The sequence below is a fragment of the Petromyzon marinus genome, chromosome 32 (assembly GCF_048934315.1).
Source record: "Petromyzon marinus isolate PM22_M1 ecotype Great Lakes invasive population chromosome 32, UKy_Petmar_22M1.pri1.0, whole genome shotgun sequence".
NCBI classification, from domain to species: domain Eukaryota; kingdom Metazoa; phylum Chordata; class Hyperoartia; order Petromyzontiformes; family Petromyzontidae; genus Petromyzon; species Petromyzon marinus.
This window is the reverse complement of record NC_133698.1, coordinates 14,170,899-14,194,724: the sequence shown is the minus strand read 5'-3', so window position 1 is coordinate 14,194,724 and position 23,826 is coordinate 14,170,899. Positions and strand designations below refer to the sequence as shown.

The following is a 23,826-nucleotide window of genomic DNA, read 5'->3' as shown; positions in this document are numbered from 1 at the left end:
ATCACGAACACCCTCACGGGGTCATCGTTGCAAACGAAGAGACTCGCATAGTGCAGAGCACGCACGTGGGAAGCCACGTGGCAAGGGCGCACGACAGCCAATCGCGAACGAGGAAGCCGTGGTTGTGCCTCCGCGCTAACCGTGCACGGGGCGAAAGCGCAGCGAGGGGGCAGCGAGGAGACGACTGTGCCCAACCCCTCACCCCTCCCCAACAGCCCCTCCCCAACAGCCCCTCCCCCACAGCCCCTCCCCTCACCTCTCATGCATCCCGACAAAGACCTTCGTACCCCTCCCCCAGTCTGGACCCAACCCAGCGCCCCTCCTCCCACCCCCCATTAATTCCCCATAGCCCCCTCGCCCCACTAAAAAAAAAACAGCCAATGACGAGCTGCGCGTCAAGTCACATGACTGGCACATGGCACGTTCTGCCGCTCCTGATAACAAATATGGCGCTAACTACAATCCCCAATCGGCACGCGGCGCGGTTGTAATGGGCAGGGTCCCTCACCAAGGAGATTGACAGATCGGAAACCACAGCGGCACAGTGCTGCTCTGTGCTTTAGCAGGTGAGGGCCCATTGCGATGCATTACCTCTTGTGATTGACGTCCTTTATTTAACCAAATAGATAAGCATAAAATACATCTCCTTCACATATCGGCCCCTCCACATTAAAAATAACGAGTATTTCTTACACAAGCCCTCGGTCGCACGGCCTTCTGGGAGCACTTAAGTTCAGCAGCATTGACTTGGCTCGAACAAACTCCGGACCGGTTTCAACACTCAAGTGTCTCATCAGTCAGGCTCGCTTGAATCAATGCTGCTGAACTGCGAGATGTTATTGGGTCTTAATTCGAGGATAAATACTTTAAAAAAATTGTATGTAGGGGTACAGATGCGCGAGGGAGACATTGCCTGCTTCTCCAATTTGTTAGTGATATTTTCCACGACGTGGCGAATTATTTTATTTAACCAGTTGAGAGACAATTGGGATCTCTTCCCTCTTGCGACGGACGTCCTTTATTTAACCAGGTGCAGGGCCACTGAGATGCACCTTGCAATCTAAAGTGCACCTCGTGGTATCGAGTCAATTGGTGAAAGTCATCACTATTTTCTCACTTGACATTTGGCTATAACACTGAAAGAGAAAATTGGCAACTCGAATGCAGACTTGACAAGGCCTCTAACGTCCACTTACCACCAGAGGGAACACTTTAGTAAGTTTTTGTAAAATAAATTCCTGGGCGGTCACAGCCAGGAATTGCACTGCGACGAAGTGCCAAGGTGACTCAGTGTAAACGTGGTCACGCCCACTCCACTCATGGCTCCGCCCGCTTCACATAAACCCCGCCTCTTTCACACGAGGCGACGCCCACTTTGAAAAATGCCCCGTCCACTCCGCTCACAGGCTCCGCCTGGCTGGCTCCGAGGCTCCGCCCCCCGTGCCCCGCCTCTCCTCGGCTCCGACCTCCGCGTCGTTCCAGCGGTAATTGACTGAAACGAGTCGATTGACAGCAGCAGCTCATTCCTCAGCCCATGCACGCCCCTGCCATCTAAATCATTATCTTACGTTACCGCTTAATAAACTATGTCAAGCGCCTTGAGTAAAGGCGCTCTAAAAATATTACGTGAGAAAAGCTGCCATTAGTCGATTAGGCGGCAATTAGCTAGCGACGACGTCACCGTAGAGGGTGATGTCAATTACAGCGGGTGACGTCAAACGCAGCGGGCGATGTCAATCACAGCGTGTGATGTCAATCGCAGCGGGTGACGTCAATCACAGCGTGTGATGTCAATCGCAGCGGGTGACGTCAATCACAGCGTGTGATGTCAATCGCAGCGGGTGACGTCAATCACAGCGTGTGATGTCAATCGCAGCGGGTGACGTCAATCACAGCGTGTGATGTCAATCGCAGCGGGCGATGTCAATCACAGCGTGTGACGTCAATCGCAGCGTGCGACGTCAATCGCAGCGTGCGATGTCAATCGCAGCGTGCGATGTCAATCGCAGTGGGTGATGTCAATCACAGCAGGCGATGTCAATCGCAGCGGGTGACGTCAATCACAGCGGGTGATGTCAATCACAGCGTGTGATGTCAATCACAGCGGCGATGTCAATCACAGCGGGTGACGTCAATCACAGCAGGCGACATCAATCGCAGCGGGTGACGTCAATGACAGCGGGTGACGTCAATCACAGCGTGTAATGTCAATCACAGCGGGTGATGTCAATCACAGCGTGTGATGTCAATCGCAGCAGGCGATGTCAATTGCAGCGGGTGACGTCAATGACAGCGGGTGACGTCAATCACAGCGGGTGACGTCAATCACAGCGGGTGATGTCAATCACAGCGGGTGACGTCAATCACAGCAGGCGACGTCAATCACAGCGGGCGACGTCAATCACAGCGGGCGACGTCAATCACAGCAGGCGACGTCAATCGCAGCGGGTGACGTCAATGACAGCGGGTGACGTCAATCACAGCGTGTGATGTCAATCACAGCGGGTGATGTCAATCACAGCGTGTGATGTCAATCGCAGCAGGCGATGTCAATCGCAGCGGGTGACGTCAATGACAGCGGGTGACGTCAATCACAGCGGGTGACGTCAATCACAGCGGGTGATGTCAATCACAGCGGGTGACGTCAATCACAGCAGGCGACGTCAATCACAGCGGGCGACGTCAATCACAGCGGGCGACGTCAATCGCAGCGGGTGACGTCAATCGCAGCGGGTGATGTCAATCACAGCGGGTGACGTCAATCACAGCGGGCGATGTCAATCGCAGCGGGTGATGTCAATCACAGCATGTGATGTCAATCGCAGCGGGTGATGTCAATCGCAGCGGGTGATGTCAATCACAGCGGGTGACGTCAATCACAGCGGGCGATGTCAATCGCAGCGGGTGATGACTCTGCACGCGGAAGCTGCGACGCAAGACGGTTGGCGCATGCACCGTCATAACACGGTCGATTGGACACTTTCTGCCGTTCAGGCCGCGGCGTTGTTGACGGATGTGTCGAGTGTGGATTCACGTACAGCCCTTTGTATGTGTAGGGACAGTGCGGGTGCAGGGACAGTGCGTGGCCTAGTGGTCACGAGGGGTAAGTATGGAAGGGAACCATCTGGGAAGTTCGGAAAATGCGAGAGAATTCGAGAAAGGGGGCGTGGCGGAGGGCGGAGTGAGTGCCATGCCGGCAATAAAAAGTAGTGAGAGGAGTGATTCGGAGCTGCTGTGGAATCGGGGTCGACGGTCTTCACGCCACCGCTGTCTTTGCGTCGTGCCGCTACTTGCGTGCCATCCCTGTCCAAGTCAAGTTACCTGCATGGAGGGTCTTCTTAAATAATAAATAAACATCTAAGTTCAAGTTGTCCGAGCATCACTACATATGTATGTTGAACTTCTTTCGCACCATACGTAGCCAACCATGTTAGTCGGAGGTGCGGGGGAAGGATAACAAATCGGATGGAGGGCTCCCCACACCATGTTGTCGGTCATGGGGGGGGGGTGTTTTGACCATACTTCACCGTGCTGGTAAGTGCAACAGGAGGTTCTGGATCGGTGCAGATAGCTGATCGCAGCACAACGCCACACCAAGGGCTCATTCATGGCCACTCGCTACCGTGACCCCTCCTTACAGACCGCACTCGTGCATAAACTCCCTTCTTCGTACTCTTGTTTAGCCAGGAAATCATCACCGAGTCTCAAGACCCTTTTTCTCAGAGGGTCCTGCCAAATGTTCCCTGGAGGAGCGATGTTGCTGCTGCTGCGTGTGCGATCCCAGTTGAATAAGCTGAAGGTGGTTTTTGAGCAATGGGAAGCGGTTTGGCCAATAGCGGTTATGTTGCGGTGTTTAGCTATGGGAGGAGGGAACTGTAGATGCCAGAATAAACCCGTGCACAACAGGAGGAGAGCATAACAAGCCACACGTAGAGGCACCCAAGTTTGGAATCGAACTCAGGACCTTCTTGCTTGTGGAAACAAATCTTCCCGCTGGGTCACGCCCTGCCGCCCGACCTTAGTTGTACGGCGTGAATACAAAGTGTGAGTGTACGGAGGGTGCGGAGTGTGTGCAACGGTGTGTGTGCAACGGTGTGTGTGCAACGGTGTGTGTGCATGGTGTGTGTGTGTGTGTGGAGTGTGCGCGTGTGTGTGCGGCCCGGGTCTTCCACCCTCACTCACCGTCCTCACTGTTCTCCAGCAACACGAACGAGGCTGCAAGACACGAGCAGGTGAGGACACACATACACGTGGGACGCGCGCACTTACATCACACGACACGAACACTAACACCGTACACGATACTAACACTAACAGCACACGGCACTAACACTAACATCACACGCCAATAACACTAATACCAGCCATAGCACTAACACTAATAGCAGACACAGCACGAGGGGGGTGTGTGTGTGTTATGATGTGCGGTGTCTTTGTCTTCGTGGTATGATGCCAGGGTGTGAGCGGTACGATCGGGGTGCGTGTAAGCGTGCGAGTGGTATGATGCCGTGGTGTGTGCCTACTTTGGTAGGTACCGTCGTGTGCCGCGTTCCACCGGACTCGCTGCTGCCAGACTCGAAGCGCCGTGACGAGCAGGACGGCCGCGAGTAGCACCGCGATCACCACCCCCACCGCCACCTCGTACGTCTGTACGCCTGCACGGGTACACACACGGGCACGCGCATGGGCAGGTCCATTCCCATTGGTCGTGCGGTGTCAGCGGCACGGCTTCTGCAGCGGACAAACTTCTAGGTGCCTCCTGACCCACACCGGGCTGGTTCAGCAGGACTCGTTGTGCCAGTCGAAAAGAGGCGTATACAGTCTAAGCGTCTCTGTACAGAACCATTTTCAATGTAAAATAGAACCATTTTCAATGACAGCCAGAGGTATCTGTGTGAGTCTGTGGGTCTCTATGTCAGTCTGTGTCTCTATGTGAGTTGTGGGTCTCTGTGTGAGTCTGAGGAAATGAATGGGGATCAAGTCTCGACTGCATTTCAAGGCTATGGGCAGACACAGGAAGTCAGCCCTAGGCAGAGAAGAGGAAGCTCTTGAATAGGGGCAAGGAGTCACCATCATGGACGGCGTACACAGTAAGTGCTGTTAGCGACCACCTATTAAGGCCAGCACGACGCACGAGGGAGTGGTGTGGTCGGGAAACCACCCCGGCCGCCTTTCTCTACACGGTGATGTTTCCACACTCACCCCAGGTACTTATTTCAGACTGAGTCGACCTAATTGAAACCCAGGACAGGTTCAGAAACTCATCACCCATGAGCCCCTTTGTCAGTCCACTGCTGGATGAGGGTCTCCCCATGCCTGTGTGCGTCGGCGGGGTTGTTTGACCATACTTCACCACGCTGGCTTGGTGCGGGTTGGTGGAGGCAGGGAGCAGAGGCGCGGGAGCATAGAAGTTCAGTACAACAATGGATTACGCAGCCCTCCCCCCGTACCTGTGACCTTTGAGGGGACTACGGTGATGGGCCCCAGCTGGGTGCTGCTGTCATAAGCGTTGGGGCCTGAGCTCACGGTTGTGCCCCTCAAAGTGGAGACCTGGGGCCCACGGGGACACACGGGAAACACCAGAGCCGTGAACACGTGTCATGTATAGAACACGCATGTGCACATGCGTACACATGCGTGTTCTATACATGGGTACAAGTGTTGTGCTCAAATGCGTACACGTGTGATGCGTGTTCCACACGGGTTCATATCACCCCTCCATCATCACACATCATAAGGTCACCCATAATTAATCACTTATCGCTCATCAATCAATACATTTGTATCGCCAAATAACATAAATTGCGATTAACCGAGTCCCAGGAGACGGTACAGAAACGGAGAGACACGGGGAGACAGCGCGAGTGAGCGACACGGGGAGACAGGAGTGAGCGACACGGGGAGACAGGAGTGAGCGACACGGGGAGACAGGAGGAGTGAGCGACACGGGGAGACAGGAGGAGTGAGCGACATGGGGAGACAGGAGTGAGCGACACGGGGAGACAGGAGTGAGCGACACGGGGAGACAGGAGGAGTGAGCGACACGGGGAGACAGGAGTGAGCGACACGGGGAGACAGGAGTGAGCGACACGGGGAGACAGGAGTGAGCGACACGGGGAGACAGGAGGAGTGAGCGACACGGGGAGACAGCGGGAGTGAGCGACACGGGGAGACAGGAGTGAGCGACACGGGGAGACAGGAGTGAGCGACACGGGGAGACAGGAGGAGTGAGCGACACGGGGAGACAGGAGGAGTGAGCGACATGGGGAGACAGCGCGAGTGAGCGACACGGGGAGACAGGAGTGAGCGACACGGGGAGACAGGAGGAGTGAGCGACATGGGGAGACAGCGCGAGTGAGCGACACGGGGAGACAGCGCGAGTGAGCGACACGGGGAGACAGGAGGAGTGAGCGACACGGGGAGACAGGAGGAGTGAGCGACACGGGGAGACAGCGGGAGTGAGCGACACGGGGAGACAGGAGGAGTGAGCGACACGGGGAGACAGGAGGAGTGAGCGACACGGGGAGACAGGAGGAGTGAGCGACACGGGGAGACAGGAGGAGTGAGCGACACGGGGAGACAGGAGGAGTGAGCGTCACGGGGAGACAGGAGGAGTGAGCGACACGGGGAGACAGGAGGAGTGAGCGACACGGGGAGACAGGAGGAGTGAGCGTCACGGGGAGACAGGAGGAGTGAGCGACACGGGGAGACAGGAGGAGTGAGCGACACGGGGAGACAGCGGGAGTGAGCGACACGGGGAGACAGCGCGAGTGAGCGACACGGGGAGACAGGAGGAGTGAGCGACACGGGGAGACAGCGGGAGTGAGCGACACGGGGAGACAGGAGGAGTGAGCGACACGGGGAGACAGGAGGAGTGAGCGACACGGGGAGACAGCGGGAGTGAGCGACACGGGGAGACAGGAGGAGTGAGCGACACGGGGAGACAGGAGGAGTGAGCGACACGGGGAGACAGGAGGAGTGAGCGACACGGGGAGACAGGAGGAGTGAGCGACACGGGGAGACAGGAGGAGTGAGCGACACGGGGAGACAGCGGGAGTGAGCGACACAGGGAGACAGGAGGAGTGAGCGACACGGGGAGACAGGAGGAGTGAGCGACACGGGGAGACAGGAGGAGTGAGCGACACGGGGAGGCAGCGGGAGTGAGCGACACGGGGAGACAGCGGGAGTGAGCGACACAGGGAGACAGGAGGAGTGAGCGACACGGGGAGACAGGAGGAGTGAGCGACACGGGGAGACAGGAGGAGTGAGCGACACGGGGAGGCAGCGGGAGTGAGCGACACGGGGAGACAGGAGGAGTGAGCGACACGGGGAGACAGCGGGAGTGAGCGACACGGGGAGTCGTGGATGTGCCGGCGAGACCATCACCCCCAGCCCGCCTCCTGGAAAGAGCCAGGAACACGCCATGGGACTCGCGGAGACAAACACCAACCATGACGCAGTGGAGCAGAGGCACAAGGAAGCGCAAAAATCCCCCCTATAGCCAGAGCAGACAGTTGGGAGAAGTGCTGTTAGCGAGCACCTATTAAGGCCGGCGAGGCCAGCACCACGCCAGGCGCATTTGTCTCCCCAGTGATGATGTCTACCCAGTGATGATGTCTCCACAGTGATGATGTCACCACAGTGATGATGTCTCCACGGTGATGATGTCTCCATGGTGATGATGTCTACCCAGTGATGATGTCTACCCAGTGATGATGTATCCACAGTGATGATGTCTACCCAGTGATGTCTCCATGGTGATGATGTCTACCCAGTGATGATGTCTACCCAGTGATGATGTCTCCACAGTGATGATGTCTCCACAGTGATGATGTCTACCCAGTGATGATGTCTACCCAGTGATGATGTCTACCCAGTGATGATGTCTCCACAGTGATGATGTCTACCCAGTGATGATGTCTCCACAGTGATGATGTCTACTCAGTGATGATGTCTCCACAGTGATGATGTCTCCACGGTGATGATGTCTCCACAGTGATGATGTCTCCACAGTGATGATGTCTCCACAGTGATGTCTACCCAGTGATGATGTCTCCACAGTGATGATGTCTCCACGGTGATGATGTCTCCACAGTGATGATGTCTCCACAGTGATGATGTCTCCACAGTGATGATGTCTCCACAGTGATGTCTACCCAGTGATGATGTCTCCACAGTGATGTCTACCCAGTGATGATGTCTCCACAGTGATGATGTCTCCACAGTGATGATGTCTCCACAGTGATGATGTCTCCACAGTGATGATGTCTACCCAGTGATGATGTCTCCACAGTGATGATGTCTCCACAGTGATGATGTCTCCACAGTGATGATGTCTACCCTTGTGATGTCTCCATGGTGATGATGTCTACCCAGTGATGATGTCTACCCAGTGATGATGTCTCCACAGTGATGATGTCTCCACGGTGATGATGTCTACCCAGTGATGATGTCTCCACGGTGATGATGTCTCCACAGTGATGATGTCTCCACAGTGATGATGTCTCCACAGTGATGATGTCTCCACAGTGATGATGTCTACCCAGTGATGATGTCTCCACAGTGATGATGTCTCCACAGTGATGATGTCTCCACGGTGATGATGTCTCCACAGTGATGATGTCTCCACGGTGATGATGTCTACCCAGTGATGATGTCTCCACAGTGATGATGTCTACCCAGTGATGATGTCTACCCAGTGATGATGTCTACCCAGTGATGATGTCTACCCAGTGATGATGTCTCCACAGTGATGATGTCTACCCAGTGATGATGTCTACCCAGTGATGATGTCTACACAGTGATGATGTCTCCACAGTGATGATGTCTCCACAGTGATGATGTCTCCACAGTGATGATGTCTACCCAGTGATGATGTCTCCACAGTGATGATGTCTACCCAGTGATGATGTCTCCACGGTGATGTCTACCCAGTGATGATGTCTCCACGGTGATGATGTCTCCACGGTGATGATGTCTCCACAGTGATGATGTCTCCACAGTGATGATGTCTACCCAGTGATGATGTCTCCACAGTGATGATGTCTACTCAGTGATGATATCTCCACGGTGATGATGTCTCCACACTGCACCGTGCACGCCCAGTGCTGTTTATAGACCAGGCCGGTTACTAATTTAAGGCTGAGTCGACCCGGGGAAGGTCCAGAACTGGCATGTAACCGGCTCCGCCACACAACCCCCCCCCCCCTCGTACTCCCCTCTGCTGTCAGGGAGACACGGAGACAGAGAGGGAGACACGGGAACAGGGAGGGAGACAGGGAGGGAGACACGGAGACAGGGAGGGAGACACGGGGACAGGGAGGGAGACACGGGGACAGGGAGGGAGACACGGAGACAGGGAGGGAGACACGGAGGCAGGGAGGGAGACACGGAGACAAGGAGGGAGACACGGAGACAGGGAGGGAGACACGGGGACAGGGAGGGAGACACGGAGACAGGGAGGGAGACACGGAGACAGGGAGACACGGGGACAGGGAGGGAGACACGGGGACAGGGAGGGAGACACGGAGACAGGGAGGGAGATACGGAGACAGGGAGGGAGACACGGGGACAGGGAGGGAGACACGGAGACAGGGAGGGAGACACGGAGACAGGGAGACACGGGGACAGGGAGGGAGACACGGGGACAGGGAGGGAGACACGGAGACAGGGAGGGAGACACGGAGACAGGGAGACACGGGGACAGGGAGGGAGACACGGGGACAGGGAGGGAGACACGGAGACAGGGAGGGAGACACGGGGACAGGGAGGGAGATACGGAGACAGGGAGGGAGACACGGAGACAGGGAGGGAGACACGGGTACAGGGAGGGAGACACGGAGACAGGGAGGGAGACACGGGGACAGGGAGGGAGACACGGGGACAAGGAGGGAGACACGGAGACAGATGTACGCGGATATGGCTGTTGTGTACGCGTGACCCATGCCACCCACCCCGTACCCCCTCCACCATCAATGCCGCCCCCCCACCAACTTAACCCTCCCCCGGCTACCCTCCCCCCCATGTATGGGACGCGGAAGTAAGAGTGGGGGGCCCGTACCTGCGGGGTCGGGGGAGTCGCGTTCATGGAGCCGCCGGGGCCTCCTCTCTCCCTGCGCGGGGGCACGGGGCACTCCCTCTGCCTCCTGGGGGGGGCAGGGGAGGGGGCCTGTCCCGGCCGGGAAGACAAAGACGGCTGCGATCAGTCAGCTGAGCGATCAGCTGAGCTGACGGCGCGGGAGCGTTGCGGCTGCCGGTGACGTCATGGCGTGGGCGGCGGGGCGGGGGCGGGGCGGGGGCGGTGGGGCGGGGCGGGGGCGGTGGGGCGGGGCGGGGGCGGTGGGGCGGGGCGGGGGCGGTGGGGCGGGGCGGGGGCGGTGGGGCGGGGCGGGGGCGGTGGGACGGGGGCGACCCCACGCGGCGCGAGGTCGTCACGAGGACCCGGGGTGGCAATGGCCGCCCCTGGCATACCACCACATCCATGGCCCGGCAGGCGCCACCTCTCGCCATAGATCGGCATTGTGGGTGAAGGCGGCCTCTCGGTTTGCGTTGGACTTACCCCCTCCGCTACCACCCGTGACCATGGGCGACCACCCCCCCCCGTGGCCAAGGCTCGCCCTGAGACACCGGCGTGTGCGCTCTCATCCCCACGTGGCCCTTGCGCGTTGCGTCCGTCTCGACGGGCAGTCCAGGCGTGGCTCTGCCCACGCTTCTTTACGCACTTTGCGGGTTTTTTAGCCTCCACATTTCCCGTGAAGGACCACGCGTTTTCTGAGCCACGTGTCACAGCAGGCAGGACGCACTGATTAAACTCGTCATTATATTGGCCGCATTGCTCTTATAACTAATAATATCCACTGCTCATTGAAGGCCTTTCTACGCCGTGCCGGTCATGGGTTTTTGTTTGACCATACTTCCCCACGCTGGTCAGTCGGGATCGGTGAAGTGGGTGGGGGAGAGCATGAGCAGGTTCTGATCTCAATCCGTGCTACTGATCTTGGCCGTGGCCGGGAATCGGTTCAGAGCGCAGTGCACTAACCATTGTACCACCACTCCACGCATTTTCAAGTTAAAATTATATCCATACAATATGTTGTAGTAAAGATAAAAAAAAACATAAACAGTATATAACATGTATAACCGACGTTGACATTGGGCGTTATCAGTCGGCATGTAGAGCGGACAGTGATATCTGCATATTGGCCGGATGGAGATTACAAATACACTTTGCGGTCGCCCAATCTGCGGTCTCCTTGACCTTCCTGCGCACCGGATGCTTTACTCGAGCCTAATACTTGTGCTGCATCATCATGCCAAGGACACGCCCTTATCCACTGCTGGCTTAAGTCCTCCCCAGGCAATCTCTCTCACGGTCCGGAGGTGGAAAACAATTCTTTGTTCCCACACGCGAATTGAGGTCACCGCTGCACCTCCACGACTGACGCTGCCACGAGGACGTTCTCCTCCTTCGGCTGTCGCTCCGTCGTTGGTCTTGGCCAGCAGCCATCGTCTTCAGCGCAATGTCTCCTACTCGTGAGCTCTCTACTTACTCAACGTGCCTGCTCTTCCTGCCTCTCGGTGCGGGGCCACGCGTGCACCTCGGATCCATTAACTTATTTGCGCAATTCTCACTTCGTGCTGTACTGTCAGCGTTCGCGTTGTCTTTGGTATGCCTCATTGCAGGTAACGCACAATGATTACAAACACGAGAATGTCTTCTGCTTGTCGCTGACCTTTATTACCAACGTCCAGATAATGTTGAACACAACATATCGTGGGTGGCGGGGGGGGGGTGGTTTACCCGTATCCGTTTGGGCCGCATTAACGCACCGACAGTCACCTAACCCAGCCCCCCCCCCCTCCCCCTTCAAAATTAAGGATATTTACAACTTTATAACGATTCATAGTTTTTTGGTGGGGTAGGGTGGCCAGGACGGAACGATCTGGCCAAAGCCGTGCGTACCGCTAAGAACCCTCAACCACCCGACACAGCCAAACACGTGACGACGTCTCGCGGTGTTAGAGGCGTTTACGGGGAGACGCGCCGAGTGTGTCAGCAGGGTGGGTGGGGTGAGTGAGTGGGGTGGGTCACACGCAGGTGTGCGCCGCGCATCCATTCGAGGGGCGAGTCGTCTCGTCGGGGAGCGCCGCTCTCCCGTTCACGGTGTGCGCCGCACCGCTCGTCACACTCCCCTTGGCGCGTGCATAGCCATTGCTGTACGCGCTCCCGTTCACGTGGACGCTACACCCGCATTGCATGCTGCTGCTGCTGCTGGTGCCGCTAGTCCCAGTGTCGCCGCTGCTGCCGCCGCCGCCGTTGCCGGTGTTGGCGGCGGCGCTCAAATCCGCGCCGAATCCCAAGCCGGCGCCGTGGCGCGGCGGTGGCGCGGCGCCCAACACGACCTGCAGGGCGTCCGCCCGGTCCATGCGGAGCAGGGACTCTAGGAGGCTGCCCACGGTGACCCCGGGGTCGCGGGCCGCCGTGACCTCGAGGGCGGCCCGGGTGAGGCTGACGCCGCGCGCCGCAAGGGCGGCGACCTCGCGGCGCTCGAGGCCGCAGCGCGACGCGAGGTGGCGCGCGGAGGCGAGCGGGAGCTGCTCCGGGTCCAGCAGCTGGGAGAGGCGGTCGCACACGTCCAGCGCGTCCAGCAGGCGCTCCAGCGGGAGTGAGAACCACGGGGAGGCTGGCGAGGTGGACGAGGAGGAGGGGACGTTAAGAGGAGGTGGCGATGATTAAGTGTTTAGAGGAAATTAGTGGAAAGGGAGGCGTGGTGGTGGTGGTGGGGAGCCGTGGCGACCCGAGTTCGATTCCCGCTCACGGCCAACACCGGTGACGATTGTCTGTACTGGTCCTGGGCCTCCCCTTAGGTCGACTCAGCCACAAAGTGAGTACCTGGTGCGGTGTGTAAACATCGCTATTAGGGGGACAAAGGCGGTCGGGCGTGATACTGGCCACCCACCCCCTCGTGCCAGCCTTATGTGCTCGCTAACAGCACTTGCCCCAAAGGTATGTAAGGCTATACGGGGCATCTTTGTCTTTGGTGTACAGAAGAGGTGGTGGGGCGGAAGTGACTGGAGATGAGAAGAGACAAAGAAGATGAGCGGGAGAGGTGGTGGCGCGATGGAGCACGGCATCGCGAGAGACGGGGACGGTTTGGGGAGGCGTTCGTGCAGCAGTGGATAAATCACGGCTGATGAGTGTTGGTGTAGTAGTGACTAGATCACGGCTGATGAGTGTTAGTGTAACAGTGGATAGATCACGGCTGATGAGTGTTGGTGTAACAGTGGATAGAGCACGGCTGATGAGTGTTGGTGTAAGAGTGGATAGATCACGACTGATGAGTGTTGGTGTAACAGTGGATAGAGCACGGCTGATGAGTGTTGGTGTAACAGTGGATAGATCACGGCTGATGAGTGTTGGTGTAAGAGTGGATAGAGCACGGCTGATGAGTGTTGGTGTAAGAGTGGATAGATCACGACTGATGAGTGTTGGTGTAACAGTGGATAGATCACGGCTGATGAGTGTTGGTGTAGCAGTGGATAGATCACGACTGATGAGTATTGGTGTAGTAGTGACTAGATCACGGCTGATGAGTGTTGGTGTAAGAGTGGATAGATCACGACTGATGAGTGTTGGTGTAACAGTGGATAGAGCACGGCTGATGAGTGTTGGTGTAAGAGTGGATAGATCACGACTGATGAGTGTTGGTGTAGCAGTGGATAGATCACGGCTGATGAGTGTTGGTGTAAGAGTGGATAGATCACGACTGATGAGTGTTGGTGTAACAGTGGATAGAGCACGGCTGATGAGTGTTGGTGTAACAGTGGATAGATCACGACTGATGAGTGTTGGTGTAACAGTAAATAGATCACGGCTGATGAGTGTTGGTGTAACAGTGGATAGATCACGGCTGATGAGTGTTGGTGTAGCAGTGGATAGATCACGGCTGATGAGTGTTGGTGTAGTAGTGAATAGATCACGGCTGATGAGTGTTGGTGTAGCAGTGGATAGATCACGGCTGATGAGTGTTGGTGTAACAGTAAATAGATCACGGCTGATGAGTGTTGGTGTAACAGTGGATAGATCACGGCTGATGAGTGTTGGTGTAACAGTGGATAGATCACGGCTGATGAGTGTTGGTGTAACAGTAAATAGATCACGGCTGATGAGTGTTGGTGTAGTAGTGGATAGATCACGGCTGATGAGTGTTGGTGTAGCAGTGGATAGATCACGGCTGATGAGTGTTGGTGTAGCAGTGGATAGATCACGGCTGATGAGTGTTGGTGTAACAGTGGTTAGATCACGGCTGATGAGTGTTGGTGTAACAGTGGATAGATCACGGCTGATGAGTGTTGGTGTAACAGTAAATAGATCACGGCTGATGAGTGTTGGTGTAGCAGTGGTTAGATCACGGCTGATGAGTGTTGGTGTAACAGTGGATAGATCACGACTGATGAGTGTTGGTTTAACAGTGGATAGATCACGGCTGATGAGTGTTGGTGTAGCAGTGGATAGATCACGGCTGATGAGTGTTGGTGTAGCAGTGGATAGATCACGGCTGATGAGTGTTGGTGTAACAGTGGATAGATCACGGCTGATGAGTGTTAGTGTAAGAGTGGATAGATCACGGCTGATGAGTGTTGGTTTAACAGTGGATAGATCACGGCTGATGAGTGTTGGTGTAACAGTGGATAGATCACGGCTGATGAGTGTTGGTGTAACAGTGGATAGAGCACGGCTGATGAGTGTTGGTGTAACAGTGGATAGATCACGGCTGATGAGTGTTGGTGTAACAGTGGATAGAGCACGGCTGATGAGTGTTGGTGTAACAGTAAATAGATCACGGCTGATGAGTGTTGGTGTAGCAGTGGATAGATCACGGCTGATGAGTGTTGGTGTAGTAGTGAATAGATCACGGCTGATGAGTGTTGGTTTAACAGTGGATAGATCACGGCTGATGAGTGTTGGTGTAACAGTGGATAGAGCACGGCTGATGAGTGTTGGTGTAACAGTAAATAGATCACGGCTGATGAGTGTTGGTGTAGCAGTGGATAGATCACGGCTGATGAGTGTTGGTGTAGTAGTGAATAGATCACGGCTGATGAGTGTTGGTTTAACAGTGGATAGATCACGGCTGATGAGTGTTGGTGTAACAGTGGATAGATCATGCCTGATGAGTGTTGGTGTAGCAGTGGATAGATCACGGCTGATGAGTGTTGGTGTAACAGTGGATAGATCACGGCTGATGAGTGTTGGTGTAGTAGTGAATTGATCATGGCTGATGAGTGTTGGTGTAGCAGTGGATAGATCACGGCTGATGAGTGTTGGTGTAACAGTAAATAGATCACGGCTGATGAGTGTTAGTGTAACAGTGGATAAATCACGGCTGATGAGTGTTGGTGTAGTAGTGACTAGATCACGGCTGATGAGTGTTAGTGTAACAGTGGATAGAGCACGGCTGATGAGTGTTGGTTTAACAGTGGATAGATCACGGCTGATGAGTGTTGGGGTAAGAGTGGATAGATCATGCCTGATGAGTGTTGGTGTAGCAGTGGATAGATCACGGCTGATGAGTGTTGGTGTAGCAGTGGATAGATCACGGCTGATGAGTGTTGGTGTAGCAGTGGATAGATCACGGCTGATGAGTGTTGGTGTAACAGTGGTTAGATCACGGCTGATGAGTGTTGGTTTAACAGTGGATAGATCATGCCTGATGAGTGTTGGTGTAGCAGTGGATAGATCACGGCTGATGAGTGTTGGTGTAACAGTGGATAGAGCACGGCTGATGAGTGTTGGTGTAACAGTGGATAGAGCACGGCTGATGAGTGTTGGTGTAGCAGTGGATAGATCATGGCTGATGAGTGTTGGTGTAGTAGTGAATAGATCACGGCTGATGAGTGTTGGTGTAGTAGTGAATAGATCACGGCTGATGAGTGTTGGTGTAGTAGTGAATAGATCACGGCTGATGAGTGTTGGTGTAACAGTGGATAGAGCACGGCTGATGAGTGTTGGTGTAACAGTGGATAGAGCACGGCTGATGAGTGTTGGTGTAACAGTAAATAGATCACGGCTGATGAGTGTTGGTGTAGCAGTGGATAGATCACGGCTGATGAGTGTTGGTGTAGCAGTGGATAGATCACGGCTGATGAGTGTTGGTGTAACAGTGGATAGAGCACGGCTGATGAGTGTTGGTGTAACAGTGGTTAGATCACGGCTGATGAGTGTTGGTGTAGCAGTGGATAGATCACGGCTGATGAGTGTTGGTTTAACAGTGGATAGATCATGGCTGATGAGTGTTGGTGTAACAGTGGATAGATCACGGCTGATGAGTGTTGGTGTAGCAGTGGATAGATCATGGCTGATGAGTGTTGGTGTAGCAGTGGATAGGTCACGGCTGATGAGTGTTGGTGTAACAGTGGATAGAGCACGGCTGATGAGTGTTCATCTCTCACTGTGTATTCGCTCTGTCAGCTCCTGTTCCCGGGTCCGCTGAGGAGACTCTGCGGGGGGGGGGGGAGGACACGGGACCTGTTCACGTGTGTCCACGTGTGTCCACGTGTGTGCACCTCGTGCAGTGTGCAATCGACGGCACTGGGGAGACAAATATGGACGTGTACAGGTGCGTGTACAAGTGCACAAGTGCGTGTACATGTGTGTGTGTGTGTTCCTAGGTATATCAAGCACGTGTGTCTACACACACGTGTGTGTGTCTACACACACGTGTGTGTGTCTACACACACGTGTGTGTGTCTACACACACGTGTGTGTGTCTACACACACACGTGTGTGTGTCTACACACGTGTGTGTGTCTACACACGTGTACTCTGTCCCTCAAGGAAGTTGCCAACCCCTGTTGTACCATCTGTTGAGCAAGTACGAAGAGCGCTTGCGTATTTTATTTAATCAAATATTCCACGACCTCAATTCCCCATGAGTGATGGAGTAGTTGTGGAGAGAGGAGAGGCGTTCCCGTACCTGCGCAGTGTGCTAATCTATCAGTTGGGCGGCATCGTTTCACCGCCTGCGTAACGCTGTGTCGAAGCAGCTACCTGGCTTTCCGCTCCATACGGAGCTCCAGGTCCTCTTGGCCACAGTCATGCCCGCTCATCTCTACGCTTGCAAAACGTGGAGCCCTCTAAAGAAACATCTGCGCCATTTTGAAACATTCAGGCTGGCTTTCTCGGCATCCATCCTGGGTTCAACCGGACTGGATTGTGCGAAAAGCTTATAGATCTTTGAAAGATTTGGACACAGTGCCATCAGTGAGCTCCTCTGACAGGCAAGATTGGTTGGGTCATGCAGCCAGCATGTCCAGCCAGCGCATGTCCAAGCAGTAGAGGTGGCTAGACGCGTGCGGCACGGGCTGGAAAGAGATGGGCTTATGTCCTAAGGGGGGATATGCATCTGAGTGGACTTGTCGATGACTAGTACCAACGGTATCAAGATTGGCCTCTGTGGAAGAAGTTCGTGAAGGACGCTACTGAGTAGTGGGAGGCAGTTGACCTCCAACAATAGTCGAGGGTAGACGAGTGACGCTCACAACAACTAGCGGAGCGCCGGGCGGATAAAACATAGCGAGCTGGCACAGTGGAGAGCTCAGATGGTGCATCTGCCAGTCATCTCAGTCAGTTAACCCACGGCACCTGGGTCTGTCCCGTGATCTCCTGCCAGCAGGCGTTCGACACTTCACGCGGCCCCAAGGGGCACCTAGCCTGGCACAAGCACCATGGCGCTTGCTGTTGTTGTGCTCTCTTTCCTGCGTTCCTCACCTTCTCGGAGCTGGGTATGGGTGTCCAGCATGGGGTTCTGGTCCCCTGCAGACGCTTCCCCCTGGGGTTTCAGGTCCCCTCTCTGCGATTCCAGGGATCCCTGCCCCCGGGTGTCCTGGGCCCCACGGGCCCCGTTGGGCGGGCGGCCCCTCCAGCAGCGAGGGCCCCGCGTGGCGAGCAGCACGAGGAGCATGAGGAGCATTGACGAGAGAGCCAGACTCGCCAAGAGGAGCATCGCCTCGGAGCCACCTAGCACGGGGTCACAGTGCGGGGCAGGGGGTCGCGGTGAGGGATAAGGGTCAGATTGTGGGATAGAGGTCAGGGTTAGTGATAATGATGGGGGTTAGAGATAGGGTTCAGATTATCAGCCGGGCATAGGGTTAGGGATGCGGTTGGGGTTGAGGTTGGGATCAGGGTTCGGAGCTAGGGCGAGGCCGACGTGAGCAGTGACGGGCGGGATTGGAGCGTCACGTCGGCTGTGCTGAGTGTTCAGGGTCGAGTCGAGGGTCGTGTCAGCAGCAAGAGTCAGAGTCGGCTTTGGGCGGAGGGCACAGTCTGGGTCAGCATCACCACCTCGTCATCTTCCTGTAGGCGCAAACCTGCTGCTGCTGCTCCCTGAAGACCCGGGCTGGGTGGAGATGGAGGAAGAGGGGGGACCTCGATTATCCGTGTGATGCGACCAAGCGTGAGGACCGTGGGGGTCATGGGGAGCCTGGGGGTGTCGGACAGCACCCGGCACGTGGCCGCCTTGCTGTAGTGGCAGTGGAACGGGAAGCGCTCCCTCCCCACGCACTCGGGGTCCCGCCCCGAGCCCCCCTCGGCCCCCCGGATCCGGGAGCAGTCGCAGCACAAACTGCGGCACGAGCCGAGGTGCGCCTCCTTCCTGCATCGTCATCGACAATAACATCACCAACATCGACATTAAAGTGACCAACATTAGCATCATCAACATAACGAAGCCAAGGTCACGGCAGGAAGTTCACTGAACGAGTGGAGACGTCCCCCCCCCGTCCCCCCCACCCCCTACCCGTCACCCCCACCCCCCCCCGTCACCCCCACCCCCTCACCCTACCCGTCACGCACCCCTCGGGGCAGCACCGCGTGTTCTTGGCGGGGGTGCAGCCCTCGGCGACTCGCTCGAGGCCCCCGCAACGCGAGCACGGCTCGCACAGCCCCAGCCCCCCCGTGAACTCCCCCAGGCCGCAACGCTTCGCAGGGGGCCCCCCCTCGGGAGAGGCGTGCCCACAGTGTTTCGTGTAGCCGAACCCTGCAGGGGGGGGGTAGGGGGGGGGGGTCACGAAACGGGGTCCAGGACAAGGGAAGGGTGTGCGGGAAGCCCTTCTGGTCATTCCACTGCTGGATGAACGCCTCCTCCCCGACTTGCTCTACACACGAGATTAATCCATCGCTCCATCTCCCCGGTGGACGTAATCTCGGACGCGATCCTCGGTGCCTCTCCGTAATGAGTCTCCGTGATCGGCCACCATCCTTTGTAGCCGTGACGCGTCAGGCGTAAGCCCCACTGACGGCTCAGCACTCTGCATTCACCTGCGCGTGTTCTCGAAGCCTGTCTCTTCGAATGTTCCTGTCTCTTCGAATGTTGAGTTTATTTGATTTGCTCCGCAGATGATCCCGTTTAACATGTTTCAGTGAATGTTCAACATATGTTATCCATCCATACGGGTTTAGCCGGAGGTCGTGAACACTGGTCACAAACGTGCGTCTTTAGACGCATGATTACACTCAAGGTATACGGTAGATGTCAAACGTGTGGCCGAGGTGAAGTGTCCATCCACACCCTAGGAAACGAGATTTTCCAGGGAGATGTTAAAGTAGAGCGTTCCAACTACAGCACTCCCATCTGCCTCTTTAATTATTTTCACCCCGGCCCGCCTTCGATAATTACCCACCCACACAAAGATCCCCCGTATAGCCCTTAACAGACTGTTAGGGCAAGTTCTTTTAGCGAGCACATATGAAGTCCGGTACGGCACACGAGGGTGTGATTGGCCAGCACCACGCCCGGCAGCCTTTGTCTTCCTAGTGGTGATGTTTACACACCCCTCCAGCTACGAATATAAAATCGTCGCTGATGTTGGTGGCCGATTCGAACTCGGGTCGCCCGGTTCGTAGCGCAGCGCACTAACCGCTGCCCCACCGCTCCCCACACACACACACGCACAACTCTGCACAACTTGGTGTGCATACGACACACGTGGCCACTGTTTGAGAGAACTTACCGTGCCGCTCCACAATGAGTGTAACACCCAACTCACCGGAGCCGGCATGAGGTCATTCTGCTGCTGCTGCTGACGGTGGAGCGATAGATGTGGGAATACAGTTCTGGAGTCGGAGGGGCACCCGAGAGTAGTAGTGGGCACGGGGGTTCTGGGTGCTGGTGGTGGTAGTAGTAATAATAATAAAACTTTTTTTTTCTAAAGCGCCTTTCAAATGAGCAGACTCAGCGCTGTACATCAGAGGTAGAAAACATGGGACTTGGGAAAAGAGGGGGAGGGGTACCTGGGAAAACACCAGGACACGGGAGAGTGGGGGTCAGGGAGAGAGGGGTGGGGGGTCAGAGTGGACGTGGTCCCCTCGTACCGGGCGTGAGTGGCACCGCGCTGCTGCAGGAGACGCAGACGCTGCCCCTGGGGAACTCGTGATCCTGGCATCGCGGCCGACCCATGGCTCCAAAGAGGCGCGGGGCCCCACGCGGACCCAGACGGAGGGAGGAGGGACCCCCGTCGAGGGGATCTATCCGTCGGCTCGAACCCCGGAGAGCCGAGCCTGCATCGGAACCTCTCTCACGCGGAGGGACGAGGATGACGGAAACTCCGGGGGCCGAGCCAGCGCACAGCGCGGGGGATCCGCTCTTGGGAGCGGCGTCACGGGGCTGCTCATCCAGGAGGGGACTGGCGCAAGGGCTGCTACACATGCACGCCGTGGTGGAGCCGTGGCGTCACGGCCCAGGGTGGAGATAGTCCAACCGAGAAACGCCCCGGACGCGAGCCTTTCCCGGAATGCCTTCAGCGCTGCTGCTGCGCGTCTGAGCGACGGTGTGACCGTGCGTGCGTGCGAGCGAGCACGGCCAGGGTATTCACCGAGTGAGTCACTGGACCTCATTCACCTAACACGTGAGCCACGTGGGAGGTGAATGAGGTCCAGTGTTCATGCGTGTGTGCGATGTCTTGTTTTTGTGGGAGGCGGTGGCGCAGCGGTTAGTGCGCTGCGCTACGAATCCGGCAGAGACCCGAGCTCGATTATCGTTAACGATTAACACGAGTGACGATTATCTGAACCGGTCCTGGGCCTCCCCAAGATCGACTCGGCCTTAAATGAGTACCTGGTGCGGTGTGTAAACATCGTCACTTGGGAGACAAAGGCGGCCGGGTGTGGTGCTGGCCACCCACCCTCCACCCCCTTGTGTGCCGTGTCGGCCTTCATAGGTGCTCGCTAACAGGAGTTTGCCCAACGTCTTTGTAGTGTTAACGAGTGAAATGTATTCACAGGGGCTATGTTGACCTCGCGTTAACCCCGAAAGTGCAAGACTCTCGCCTTTATTCCGTCAACAAAAATACAGTTCAGTAATTATGTACAGAATTCGCTCAACGCATCGCCACCACCTCCAGTTTCGAGGCACGGCCCACGTGCTCTGTAAATAGCGAGCTGCAGGATAAGCTGCTGCATGAGCAGCTGCTGCATGTTCTCAGCTGACTCAACCTCTCCGATGTGCTTGCACCGCGACGGCAGTGTTGTTGTTCGGCAAGTTGTCCGACATTTCGCGCAACGATATCGAGGCTGTCATATATCAATCACCGGGCAGTCGCCGTGCTGCTGCTGCTTTGTTTATTTAGTCCCTGGACAAGTGGATGTTCGGAAGGGTTTCCCCGCTTTCGGGGAACATGGAACGTTGGCCCAATGGTTCCAAACTCACTCCATCGTTGGTGCTTGCAAATACCACTTGTCCCAAGTCTGTTAAAGGCTATACGGGGGATATTTGTCTGTATGTGTTTGATGAGGGCCAGGCTTACTGTTCTCAACAGTGACAGCTCTGAGCACTATAGAGGGGGAAGGCCGAGGAGATCTGAACACGGGCAGCCGTGGGGGGGCGAGGGAGGTAGCCTTGTCCAGTGGGTTAGACTCGGGGGAGAACTGCCCCTGCTAACCAGCGACTCCGCGTCCCAGTTACTCGCCCCTCCATCCATGGGAGTAGCCTGAGGAGAGGGGGCAGCTGCTGCTGTTGCCGCAATGTGGCATCGGTTAATTAACATTCAGCGGAAACGGCTTCCGTGGCGCAACGAGGCTGGCGTGCCGGGTTTTCCCCACCGCCCGACGTCACGGAAAATCCGCGAAAGTCGCGCTTCAGAAAAACAATAAAACCCGAAGAGCGGCGGCTGTGGGAGAAGAGAATCTCGACTACGACCACCCGGCATGACGCTCCCGCCACCGTCGTCGCAACAACAAAATCAGCAGAGGCGACGCGCGCCGCCGGGTGTCTTAAGGGGTGAGGGCGCCGAGCCGGCGCCGCCGAGGTCCCCCTGGTAGGCGATCAGACTCGGCGAAGCCTTTAGCCCGCTCACGAACGACTCGACACGAACCCCCCCCCCCCCATTACAGCTTGTTCTGCACTTGTTTTCGATGTTGTCCAACCCTGAGAATTAATTTATCGGAGTGACCGTCACGCGGCGGTTATTACTCTCCCAAGTGGGTGGGAAGTGCTGAAATCTACCGTGTGGACCAGAAATCAGTTAAAACTCAAAACTATTTTTAAACTTTGTATTTTATCAGGTAAGGCCCACTGAGCTACATAGCTTTTTCAGAAGCGATATGGCCACAAATGAGAGCTCAACGAAGTGGCTTATCGTGTGGACATTTATAGCAGCAAAATAAAATAATGCAGTTCTTAACCTGTACTTCAGCATGCACCCCTTTTGTTCTCATTCGTTAAAAAAGTAAACTGTGAATACACATATAGCTTTGATTAAACAAGTAGTTGTACTTACGTGCCCTTGCTTAATTCGTTTTCGATTTACCTTCTAAAGAAAAATCTGGCCAGGTCTCGCACCCCCAGAAAGGGCATCTCGCATCCCCAGGGGGTGCGTGCACCCCAGGTCAAGAACCACTGCTCGAAGAATGTGGAGGGAAAATCCCCGCGATCAAGGGGAGAACAAATTCCAAATGTATAGGCGACAGGGTTGGGATCAAACCCACAACCTCCTGCATACCAGGCGTGGGAGTCAGCATATCGCCACCGTGGCGCAGTTGAAGAATGGACGATCTGAACGGGCAGCTGATATCTGCTTCCTTGGGCCGTTTTCCAACACGGAGGCGGCTCGCGCTGCTCTCTCGAGATTTCCCAACGGGGTTTGTCGCGCCGTAACGACGCCAACAGTGCGATTGGGGTAAGAGCTGTCGAGAATTCACGATTCAAGATACAACGGGCGGGGAGGGGTCATCGCGCCACGTCACGTCGATTCTCGGACGTGCGTTAAACCGCGCCACGACCATCGATTGTTTCACATTCGTGTTGCGCGACATTGGTTCATGCGACCCGTGCAGCCACTAGAGGCGATACCTGCACCACGACGTAAACACAAACTCAGGTTGAACCGCGACACCCGACATGTGACTCGGGGCTTAATTTCTCACCCGATATTGTCTGGGTCCCTGCCAGCGAGCAGCAGCAGCACGTGACTTGTAACCAGGGCCCATAACGACAGCTACACTGGACGCGGTATACCAGGTGCACTAATATATTCCGGGTCGCCGACCCAAAGAGACCCCAGCTGAAGTTGATCCCCGAATAAGCCTATACAGTAGTTCTCTGTTGCACCTATGGGTCTCTAAATCTATGGACCTCCATGCGAGTCGAAGGGAGTCCGTGTCAGTCTTTCAGTCACTTTCTACAGTTTCGTTTCTCACCAAATATATTTTTCGGGTCGCTGGTAGACAGTCGGTTACACTTGATGAGTAGGAACAGCCAAACTCGAGGTATACGAGATGTGGAATGCCAGGTAAGAAAATAGACCCGGCTGACATTTGGCACCAGTGCTGAG

At 55.9% G+C, this 23,826-nt stretch overlaps 2 protein-coding genes across 5 annotated transcripts; both read right to left on the bottom strand.

Annotated features, from left to right (window-relative positions):
* Positions 1-592: 592 nt before the first annotated feature.
* Positions 593-10,284, bottom strand: LOC142929647 (uncharacterized). Of its 3 annotated transcripts, none has more exons than XM_076071342.1 (5): positions 10,061-10,284; positions 5,451-5,550; positions 4,524-4,655; positions 4,183-4,215; positions 593-1,492 (listed from the first exon to the last, which is right to left on the bottom strand). In XM_076071342.1, exons 1-5 carry the CDS (start codon positions 10,085-10,087, stop codon positions 1,401-1,403), a joined length of 384 nt encoding a protein of 127 aa, XP_075927457.1. In that variant the 5' UTR covers positions 10,088-10,284; the 3' UTR covers positions 593-1,400. The 3 variants fall into 3 exon arrangements, 2 of the variants coding, with proteins under 2 accessions (XP_075927457.1, XP_075927458.1); XM_076071343.1 differs by having other exon boundaries at positions 4,536-4,655; XR_012945839.1 differs by lacking the exons at positions 593-1,492; positions 4,183-4,215; positions 4,524-4,655; positions 10,061-10,284 and adding an exon at positions 8,441-9,985.
* Positions 10,285-11,715: 1,431 nt separating this feature from the next.
* On the bottom strand, positions 11,716-23,721 carry IGFLR1 (IGF like family receptor 1). Of its 2 annotated transcripts, XM_032964723.2 has the most exons (6): positions 20,372-23,721; positions 18,854-19,037; positions 18,370-18,653; positions 17,771-18,019; positions 16,453-16,500; positions 11,716-12,683 (listed from the first exon to the last, which is right to left on the bottom strand). In XM_032964723.2, exons 1-6 carry the CDS (start codon positions 20,703-20,705, stop codon positions 12,088-12,090), a joined length of 1,695 nt encoding a protein of 564 aa, XP_032820614.2. In that variant the 5' UTR covers positions 20,706-23,721; the 3' UTR covers positions 11,716-12,087. The 2 variants fall into 2 exon arrangements, with proteins under 2 accessions (XP_032820614.2, XP_032820615.2); XM_032964724.2 differs by lacking the exon at positions 18,854-19,037.
* Positions 23,722-23,826: the final 105 nt, after the last annotated feature.